General features: G+C 42.5%; 1 protein-coding gene across 4 annotated transcripts in view; it reads right to left on the bottom strand.

Annotated features, from left to right (window-relative positions):
- Positions 1–1289: 1289 nt before the first annotated feature.
- Positions 1290–11597, bottom strand: part of LOC112241406 (semaphorin-4F) — a 56702-nt gene continuing 46394 nt past the window's right edge. For 3 of the 4 annotated variants that reach the window (XM_042315551.1, XM_042315552.1, XM_042315549.1), the window contains 2 exons: positions 10184–10765; positions 1290–2640 (listed from right to left, as the gene is read on the bottom strand). In XM_042315551.1, coding sequence (XP_042171485.1) covers positions 10227–10765 — 539 coding nt within the window. In that variant the 3' untranslated portion in view covers positions 1290–2640; positions 10184–10226. Of the gene's footprint in view, positions 2641–8768; positions 9267–10183; positions 10766–11597 lie in introns of those variants that run through there. The other variant, XM_042315550.1, reaches the window with a different exon arrangement.

Below are 11597 nucleotides of genomic sequence, written 5' to 3'. Positions count from 1 at the left end.
AAGATACAGAGCAAGCCTTGTGTTAATGTTCCTGTCCAGGCAGAACTATGAGCCTTGTGTTAATGTTCCTGTCCAGGCAGAACTATGAGCCTTGTGTTAATGTTCCTGTCCAGGCAGGACTATAAGCCTTGTGTTAATGGTCCTGTCCAGGCAGAACTATAAGCCTTGTGTTAATGTTCCTGTCCAGGCAGAACTATGAGCCTTGTGTTAATGTTCCTGTCCAGGCAGGACTATAAGCCTTGTGTTAATGGTCCTGTCCAGGCAGGACTATAAGCCTTGTGGTAATGTTCCTGTCCAGGCAGAACTATGAGCCTTGTGTTAATGTTCCTGTCCAGGCAGAACTATGAGCCTTGTGTTAATGTTCCTGTCCAGGCAGGACTATAAGCCTTGTGTTAATGGTCCTGTCCAGGCAGAACTATAAGCCTTGTGGTAATGTTCCTGTCCAGGCAGAACTATAAGCCTTGTGTTAATGTTCAAATCAAATCAAATCAAATTTTATTTGTCAGCCTTGTGTTAATGTTCGAGTGTAGGCAGAAATGCTTGTGCTTCTAGTTCAGACAATGCAGTAATAACGAGCAAGTAATCTTAATGTTCCAAAAAACTATGAGCTACTGTCATACACAGTGCAGATAAAGAATATGTACCTTGTATTGAATGTTGATGGTACAGGCAGAACTATAGGCAAGATACAGTAGATGATATCGAAGTACAGTATATACAGGCAGATACTATAAACCTTGGCATAGTTAATGTGGCTAGTGATACATGAACTATGGATGCCTTCGATGATAGAGTACAGTATCAACGTCCATATGGATGAACAATGTAGGGTTGTAACATTATATAAGGTAGCATTGTTTAAAGTGGCTAGTGATATATTTACATCATTTCCCATCGATTCCCATGATTAAAGTGGCTCCTGTCAGGCAGAACTATGTTGGCAGTAGCCTTGTTAGTGGTAATGTTTAACAGTCTGATGGCCTTGAGATAGAAGCTGTTTTGGAAGTACCGTTCCTGTCCAGGCAGAACTATAAGCCTTGTGTTAATGTTCCTGTCTAGGCAGAACTATAAGCCTTGTGTTAATGTTCCTGTCTAGGCAGAACTATAAGCCTTCTGTTAATGTTCCTGTCTAGGCAGAACTATAAGCCTTCTGTTAATGTTCCTGTCCAGGCAGAACTATAAGCCTTGTGTTAATGTTCCTGTCCAGGCAGAACTATAAGCCTTGTGTTAATGTTCCTGTCCAGGCAGAACTATGTTCCTGTCCAAGAACTATAAGCCTTGTGTTAATGTCCTGTCCAGGCAGAACTATAAGCCTTGTGTTAATGTTCCTGTCCAGGCAGAACTATAAGCCTTGTGTTAATGTTCCTGTCCAGGCAGAACTATAAGCCTTGTGTTAATGTTCCTGTCCAGGCAGAACTATAAGCCTTGTGTTAATGTTCCTGTCCAGGCAGAACTATAAGCCTTGTGTTAATGTTCCTGTCCAGGCAGAACTATAAGCCTTGTGTTAATGTTCCTGTCCAGGCAGAACTATAAGCCTTGTGTTAATGTTCCTGTCCAGGCAGAACTATAAGCCTTGTGTTCATGGTCCTTGTGGGGCAGAGGTAGGGCAGGGCAGTGACTTTGCAACCAAATTATTTTACTCTTCTCAGTCACATAATAGACTTGTATGGTCATACAAGGTGCCACTGGTGGAATCAGTAGCCTAAAAATTATTTACATGGCCCCAGTTGCATTTCCAACCAAATTACTTTTCTATGCAAATTCAATAATAGTTGCACAAATAGGCTGACAGTGAACAAAATAACCATAGACATGAAGTTGACATTAGCTTATTAGTAGCATAAATACATTGTATTTCTATGGTTGCAGCCCTAAAACATGCAATTGCATTTAATCAAATGAATCAGATCCAATGAGTTACCACCCGTAGAGCGGGGTACCTCTGTGGTTCATTAATTAATGTAAGAAAACTGTTATGGAAATAGTGCTCATGTTACAGAGCACTTCTAATAAAGCTTCAAATGACACCAATTATTACTTTGTAGCACCTACAGACTGTAGTCTTAAAAGAGGAAGGTCAAAATGTCACAATACAATACAAACTTAATCATTTTCAGCAAGTCATGAAAAATGATTCATGAATAAGTTTAAATTCCTATGAATGTGTTATAACATCCAAAGAGTGTGCCACTTTACCAATCGTGGTGGAAAATAATTCATGAATCAGTTACTAGTGCTGGTAAACACTAATGCCTTTTCTCTGATTGTACCCAATACATGTATAAGTATGTTTACACATAAAGGCTTCATAACATAAATATGTGTGTAACAGAGACATTTGGCAGAGACATTGTAGCTTGCTTATAACAGTTCATGTGGAGTGGGTGTTATAATGTTTATGTCATTACTGCATAAGACTACATAAAACTATGTAGGCTTATAAAGAGTGTACGAAAACAGGGATTTATGACAATGTCATGCATATAAAGGCTTTATGAATAATACATTTCACTACTATAATTAAAGTGTTACCATTGTCTCTTCCCTTTTCTGAAGATTCATGACATGGCCCCTGACTCTTTCGATGACACCTATGAGGGCTGCAGGGAGAATATGCTCTGTGAGGTGACAAACAACTTCCTACCAAAGGAGAAAAAAAAAGTACAGAAAATGTCAATGCGCTTGGTGGGAAGCTTTGGGGTTTTATGACAACCATAAACATAACATTGAACTTTCTAATGACCATTTAAGGGCAATTCATGTATGTGAATCCAACAGAGATGATTTTCGAGCCATTCAATGAGGCCACGACCCTAGGGAAGCACTACAAGATCATTTATAAGTATCACTCCTTGCATTTCCTGTTGCCTTACGTGTCCTTAATTAAGACCTGGGAAAACAGTGTGTAGAAACCTTCTGTGGAACCCGGTTAGCTTACGAAGGAAAAAAAGATGACAATGCGATTTGGCCAATTTGCTTCATCATCTACAGACGAGCTTGTGGCTAAAATGTTTGCAGATTGGAAGACATGTTTTAAGATCACTACCCGTTTTGGTGCTTCCCTGGCAGGTTTATTTCAATTGAACGATGAAGAAGAGGTATTGATTCCCCCATATTCGTTTTTTTTAATTGCTGAGGTAACCAAGAATAAAGTATTGGAAGATAAGGACAAAGATGATAAGAGTGAACGTGAGATTGTCTATGAACTAGAGAGCACAATAACATCCAAAAGTGACTTGAATTTCCATATTGTCGATAATGACAAAAAATAACAAAACCTGTAACATCTGACATTAGTGACATGTTAAATGTCTTGGTCGAGTTCCAGGCTCACTTCCTTGCAGACGTTGCATTTCATCAACCAATAGTCGGTGCCACTTCATCGACTGCACAGTCGGGCATCCAATTGCTATAACATATAATCTGTTTAGCTGATACTTTCAACACCTACCCAAACGTTGTGAGATCTGGCAGGCATCTGCAATGTAGTCAGGCAGGAACACCAACCATCTTCTGCCCAGGTTCATGTGTGTTTCCAGGTGCAGCTTATTGTGTTCAAGTACCAGGATTTTGGGTCAGTCTTGTGCTCCCCATGCTGAGTGAAGGTTGGTGTGCCTTGTGATGAAGGATGTGGTGACAGTCTTGAGAAGACCCAGTACCGGCATCCTTTATTTATTTGTATGTATCTGAGGAGCGGTTTCCCAGACACAGAGATTCTTCAATAAATATGCTTTTTAGTCCAGGACTAGTCTTAATGTGTGTCTGGGAAAACATCCCTAAATGTCTACGGCAACTTGCTGTTTCCCACTATGGTCAAGCTGTAACAAAATTGGCTGTAACATAAACATTTATCAAAACAAACAAAAAATGTGTTCTTGTGGTGTTGTGTCATGAAGTGTTGCAAAGAAGCCGGAGACGTGGGAATATTTAGTACAGGAATGGGCAACGGGCGACCCACAGGCAATTCCTTCTCTTCGCACCATGGCAACATGAGTAGAATTGCATTAGTTAGTTAGAAAACTGCAAAATATTGTCTACATCGCAATGTGTGGAATTGCACAAAATTAACCCTAAAACATAAAAAACATATCTGCTGTCAAGAGTGGGGCCACTAAATGTTTTGCTTGCAATAGGTGTGGGGAGGGGTGCTACTGCAGCCTGTCATGTTGAGTTCTGATTTTTCTGTGGTCCATCCCTGATTTAGTAAAAGTCTCATGCATTTTTTGAACTTCTGTTGTACTAACCTTTTGACTGACATAAATCTTCAAAATCAAATATTACATAGTTAAGTAGAACATGTGGTCACCTCCCTCTTCTGAATTATAATATTACATAGTTAAGTAGAACATGTGGTCACCTCCCTCTTCTGAATTATAATATTACATAGTTAAGTAGAACATGTGCCCGCCCCCTCTTCTGAATTATAATATTTACATGTGCCCGCCCCTCTTCTGAATTATAATATTACATGGCCCTCTGATTATAGTTAAGATATCATATTATATGGCACACTGAACTAACAAAGTTAAATGGTTCATTAAAATTATACAGGAAAACTACCAATTAGTACTGGGGGAATATTTACTGAAATACACTTTGTTCAGAATATCAAACAATGGATTACAACAACTACAAAACATTCGCAAATATTACAAAAATACATTTCCTCCCAAAAAGATTCAACATCATGTGAAAAAAAGCAAGTCAAATGTACAAAGGACAAGTTAAAGGGAAATCCCACCACTAGTCATAGTCATGTTCCTTATCTCCAGCACAATGCCAGAGTCTAAACATGTTGTCATCCTCATGTTCATTATCTCCAGCACAATGCCAGAGTCTAAACATGTTGTCATAGTCATGTTCATTATCTCCAGCACAATGCCAGAGTCTAAACATGTTGTCATCCTCATGTTCATTATCTCCAGCACAATGCCAGAGTCTAAACATGTTGTCATAGTCATGTTCATTATCTCCAGCACAATGCCAGAGTCTAAACATGTTGTCATCCTCATGTTCATTATCTCCAGCACAATGCCAGAGTCTAAACATGTTGTCATCCTCATGTTCATTATCTCCAGCACAATGCCAGAGTCTAAACATGTTGTCATAGTCATGTTCATTATCTCCAGCACAATGCCAGAGTCTAAACATGTTGTCATAGTCATGTTCATTATCTCCAGCACAATGCCAGAGTCTAAACATGTTGTCATCCTCATGTTCATTATCTCCAGCACAATGCCAGAGTCTAAACATGTTGTCATCCTCATGTTCATTATCTCCAGTTCATTATCTCCAGCACAATGCCAGAGTCTAAACATGTTGTCATCCTCATGTTCATTATCTCCAGCACAATGCCAGAGTCTAAACATGTTGTCATAGTCATGTTCATTATCTCCAGCACAATGCCAGAGTCTAAACATGTTGTCATCCTCATGTTCATTATCTCCAGCACAATGCCAGAGTCTAAACATGTTGTCATCCTCATGTTCATTATCTCCAGCAGCACAAACATGCCAGTCATCTAAACATGTTGTCATCCTCATGTTCATTATCTCCAGCACAATGCCAGAGTCTAAACATGTTGTCATCCTCATGTTCATTATCTCCAGCACAATGCCAGAGTCTAAACATGTTGTCATCCTCATGTTCATTATCTCCAGCACAATGCCAGAGTCTAAACATGTTGTCATCCTCATGTTCATTATCTCCAGCACAATGCCAGAGTCTAAACATGTTGTCATCCTCATGTTCATTATCTCCAGCACAATGCCAGAGTCTAAACATGTTGTCATCCTCATGTTCATTATCTCCAGCACAATGCCAGAGTGCTCTAAACATGTTGTCATCCTCATGTTCATTATCTCCAGCACAATGCCAGAGTCATTATCTCTCAGCACAATGCCAGAGTCTAAACATGTTGTCATCCTCATGTTCATTATCTCCAGCACAATGCCAGAGTCTAAACATGTTGTCATCCTCATGTTCATTATCTCCAGCAGCACAATCCTCATGTTCATTATCTCCAGCACAATGCCAGAGTCTAAACATGTTGTCATCCTCATGTTCATTATCTCCAGCACAATGCCAGAGTCTAAACATGTTGTCATAGTCATGTTCATTATCTCCAGCACAATGCCAGAGTCTAAACATGTTGTCATCCTCATGTTCATTATCTCCAGCACAATGCCAGAGTCTAAACATGTTGTCATCCTCATGTTCATTATCTCCAGCACAATGCCAGAGTCTAAACATGTTGTCATCCTCATGTTCATTTATCTCCAGCACAATGCCAGAGTCTAAACATGTTGTCATAGTCATGTTGATTATCTCCAGCACAATGCCAGAGTCTAAACATGTTGTCATCCTCATGTTCATTATCTCCAGCACAATGCCAGAGTCTAAACATGTTGTCATCCTCATGTTCATTATCTCCAGCACAATGCCAGAGTCTAAACATGTTGTCATCCTCATGTTCATTATCTCCAGCACAATGCCAGAGTCTAAACATGTTGTCATCGTCATGTTCATTATCTCCAGCACAATGCCAGAGTCTAAACATGTTGTCATCCTCATGTTCATTATCTCCAGCACAATGCCAGAGTCTAAACATGTTGTCATAGTCATGTTCATTATCTCCAGCACAATGCCAGAGTCTAAACATGTTGTCATAGTCATGTTCATTATCTCCAGCACAATGCCAGAGTCTAAACATGTTGTCATAGTCATGTTCATTATCTCCAGCACAATGCCAGAGTCTAAACATGTTGTCATCCTCATGTTCATTATCTCCAGCACAATGCCAGAGTCTAAACATGTTGTCATCCTCATGTTCATTATCTCCAGCACAATGCCAGAGTCTAAACATGTTGTCATAGTCATGTTCATTATCTCCAGCACAATGCCAGAGTCTAAACATGTTGTCATACTCATGTTCATTATCTCCAGCACAATGCCAGAGTCTAAACATGTTGTCATCCTCATGTTCATTATCTCCAGCACAATGCCAGAGTCTAAACATGTTGTCATCCTCATGTTCATTATCTCCAGCACAATGCCAGAGTCTAAACATGTTGTCATCCTCATGTTCATTATCTCCAGCACAATGCCAGAGTCTAAACATGTTGTCATCCTCATGTTCATTATCTCCAGCACAATGCCAGAGTCTAAACATGTTGTCATCCTCATGTTCATTATCTCCAGCACAATGCCAGAGTCTAAACATGTTGTCATCCTCATGTTCATTATCTCCAGCACAATGCCAGAGTCTAAACATGTTGTCATCCTCATGTTCATTATCTCCAGCACAATGCCAGAGTCTAAACATGTTGTCATCCTCATGTTCATTATCTCCAGCACAATGCTGTCATCCTTATGTTCATTATCTCCAGCACAATGCCAGAGTCTAAACATGTTGTCATCCTCATGTTCATTATCTCCAGCACAATGCCAGAGTCTAAACATGTTGTCATCCTCATGTTCATTATCTCCAGCACAATGCTGTCATCCTTATGTTCATTATCTCCAGCACAATGCCAGAGTCTAAACATGTTGTCATCCTCATGTTCATTATCTCCAGCACAATGCCAGAGTCTAAACATGTTGTCATCCTCATGTTCATTATCTCCAGCACAATGCCAGAGTCTAAACATGTTGTCATCCTCATGTTCATTATCTCCAGCACAATGCCAGAGTCTAAACATGTTGTCATCCTCATGTTCATTATCTCCAGCACAATGCCAGAGTCTAAACATGTTGTCATCCTCATGTTCATTATCTCCTGCACAATGCCAGAGTCTAAACATGTTGTCATCCTCATGTTCATTATCTCCAGCACAATGCCAGAGTCTAAACATGTTGTCATCCTCATGTTCATTATCTCCAGCACAATGCCACAGTCTAAACATGTTGTCAACATATGAAAGCGCCGCATTTTTACGTTTTGTATAAAAATATATAACGTTCTAGCCAATGACATTAAAAGCAAAAACATTTTAAAAACAGTGATTTTCATCAAACACTGAGATTTGTGGTGACGTGGGGAGCAGGTATATACCCTCCCGCTGGCTATAAACTGGTTGCAGGTTTGGAAATCACTCTCTTTTTCACTTTTAATCCTACCCTGTGATGTCACTAGCTTGGTTTCAATCCAACTGGCGACAGATTTTCATGTGAATTTTGGAAAATATCCATAAGGAAAATATGCACATTTTCCCAGCAGTGCCGTGTTTCCCCCAAACTGACTTGGAAACAGTGGGTGATGACAGTGGGTGATGACAGTGGTAGATGACAGTGGTAGATGACAGTTGGTGATGACAGAGAGTGACGACAGTGGGTGATGACAGTGGGTGATGACAGTGGGTGATGACAGTGGGTGATGACAGTGGTAGATGACAGTGGGTGATGACAGTGGGTGATGACAGTGGTAGATGACAGTTGGTGATGACAGTGGTAGATGACAGTTGGTGATGACAGAGAGTGACGACAGTGGGTGATGACAGTGGGTGATGACAGTGAGTGATGACAGTGGATGATGACAGTGGGTGATAACAGTGGGTGATGACAGTGGTAGATGACAGTTGGTGATGACAGAGGGTGATGACAGTGGGTGATGACAGTGGTAGATGACAGTTGGTGATGACAGTGGGTGATGACAGTGGGTGATGACAGTGAGTGATGACAGTGGATGATGACAGTGGGTGATGACAGTGGGTGATGACAGTGGTAGATGACAGTTGGTGATGACAGTGGGTGATGACAGTGATGACAGTGGGTGATGACAGTGGATGATGACAGTGGGTGATGACAGTGGGTGATGACAGTGGTGATGACAGTTGGTGATGACAGAGGGTGATGACAGTGGGTGATGACAGTGGTAGATGACAGTTGGTGATGACAGAGAGTGACGACAGTGGTGATGACAGTGGGTGATGACAGTGGGTGATGACAGTGGGTGATGACAGTGGGTGATGACAGTTGGTGATGACAGAGGGTGATGACAGTTGGTGATGACAGCGGGTGATGACAGTGGGTGTTGGCAGTGTGCGATGACAGTGGGTGATGACAGTGGGTGATGACAGTGGGTGATGACAGTGAGTGATGACAGTGGGTGATGACAGTGAGTGATGACAGTGGTAGATGACAGTTGGTGATGACAGTGGGTGATGACAGTGGGTGATGACAGTGGGTGACGACAGTGGGTGACGACAGTGGGTGACGACAGTGGGTGATGACAGTGGGTGGAAAGGAGCATCAAGCTCATCACCTCCCTGTGAAGTTCATCATAACTTATTTCATCTGTAGGCTAATAAACTGCCTGCTTGCCTGAGTAGTAGTGTGAGGACCATACAACATGTCACTGCATCGATATGATGGTTATCATATCAATATTTGCCTGTAAAGGTGGTGTTTCCACCGCCGTTTCTCACATAATTCACTTTACCGCCACTAAACGATCCCACCTTGTCAAGCGTATTTTGTTTTGTCGACATATTGAAAGTTTACCCAAAAATGTGCTGTTTCCATCAGGCCTGTCGTGACATGTTTTACTCACATAAAAAGGTTGGATGGAAACCTGGTTACAGAGAAGCAGAGAGACACAGAGAGAGACAGAGAGAGAGAGAGAGAGACACACAGAGAGAGACAGAGAGAGAGAGAGAGACACAGAGAGAGACAGAGCGAGAGACAGAGACACAGAGAGAGACAGAGAGAGAGACACAGAGACAGAGAGACACAGAGAGAGAGACAGAGAGAGAGACAGAGACACAGACACAGAGAGAGACAGAGACACAGAGACACAGAGAGAGACAGAGAGAGAGAGAGACAGAGACACAGAGAGAGACAGAGACACAGCGAGAGACAGAGAGAGAGACAGAGACAGAGAGAGAGACAGAGACAGAGAGAGAGACAGAGAGAGAGAGACACAGAGAGAGACAGAGAGAGAGACAGAGACACAGAGAGAGAGACAGAGAGAGAGACAGAGACACAGAGAGACACAGAGAGAGAGACCGAGACACAGAGAGACACAGAGAGAGAGAGACAGAGACACAGAGAGACACAGAGAGAGAGACCGAGACACAGAGAGAGACAGAGAGAGCGACACAGAGACAGAGAGACACAGAGAGAGAGACAGAGACAGAGAGAGAGACAGAGACACAGAGACACAGAGAGAGTCTCTAAGCGGTACCTGGCAAAACGCTCCCTTCAATTAAGTCAATTCTGGACATCTCTTAACAAACGCCCTCTCCCGATTGGCCGCCCGACGTGTCACCCATCACCAGCTTATTCTCATAACAGGTGGGGCCCCGCTCCTGCTGTCCTTGATTGGCTCCCCCCCCATTTCTGTCCTCTAATGGGGTGTGCTGGGCTGCTCTCCAGCAAAGCCTCTTCAGGAACACAGTGGCTCCTAAAGCTCCAACCAGCACCCCCAGCAGGACACAGGAGACGTACACCCATACCGGTGATCTCGAAAGCCCTGGGTCCACCCTGCCTTCGACACTGAGGTCCTCCATGGTGAGCTGGTAGGAGGCTGTGAGGCAGGGTTCACTACCCCAGGAATAATCACCCTGGGCTGAGCAGCGGCAGGAGTAGAGGCCCAGGCTGGATCCGGAGACGGTGACCTCTAGGTGAGAGTGGTGCTGCTGGGTGTGGCGGCCCTGGGGGTGCTCCCAGACGCAGGGGAGAGGGGAGAGATGGGGGTGTTCACAAGGGAGGAGGACCACCAGGCCCTTCTTCACACGCAGCTTCTTCACCACAGAGGAACAACGACCTGAGATGGGAAGGGGGTGGGAGAGACGACAGAGAGAGGCAGAAGCAGAGAGAGAAAGAGGAGTTGGAGGGAGAGGAGGAGTGTGAAGGAAGGATGGAGAGTAAATGAGAGAGAAAGGGAGAGATAGGAAGTATGGGATATGGGCAAGAGTAGGGAGTTACAAGATGAGAGGAAGAGCGAGAGATCGTCCTAATGATCCTAATGGTCCTAATGTGGTATGAGGGCTGTATGCATGTTTAATAGTGGAATAGATGTGGTATGAGGGCTGTATGCATGTTTAATAGTGGAATAGATGTGGTATGAGGGCAGTATGCATGTTTAATAGTGGAATAGATGTGGTATGAGGGCTGTATGCATGTTTAATAGTGGAATAGATGTGGTATGAGGGCTGTATGCATGTTTAATAGTGTGGAATGTAGATGTTTAATAGTGGAATAGATGTGGTATGGGGCTGTATGCATGTTTAATAGTGGAATAGATGTGGTATGAGGGCTGTATGCATGTTTAATAGTGGAATAGATGTGGTATGAGGGCTGTATGCATGTTTAATAGTGGAATAGATGTTTAATATGTGGAATAGATGTGGTATGAGGGCTGTATGCATGTTTAATAGTGGAATAGATGTGGTATGAGGGCTGTATGCATGTTTAATAGTGGAATAGATGTGGTATGAGGGCTGTATGCATGTTTAATAATAGATGTGAATGGATGAGGGCTGTATGCATGTTTAATAGTGGAATAGATGTGGTATGAGGGCTGTATGCATGTTTATGCATGTTTAATGTTTAATAGTGGAATAGATGTGGTATGAGGGCTGTATGCATGTTTAATA

Source organism: Oncorhynchus tshawytscha, unplaced genomic scaffold (genome assembly GCF_018296145.1).
Source record: "Oncorhynchus tshawytscha isolate Ot180627B unplaced genomic scaffold, Otsh_v2.0 Un_scaffold_7382_pilon_pilon, whole genome shotgun sequence".
Taxonomy (NCBI): domain Eukaryota; kingdom Metazoa; phylum Chordata; class Actinopteri; order Salmoniformes; family Salmonidae; genus Oncorhynchus; species Oncorhynchus tshawytscha.
Note: the sequence above shows the minus strand (reverse complement) of the source record. Positions and strands in the feature narration are given on the sequence as shown.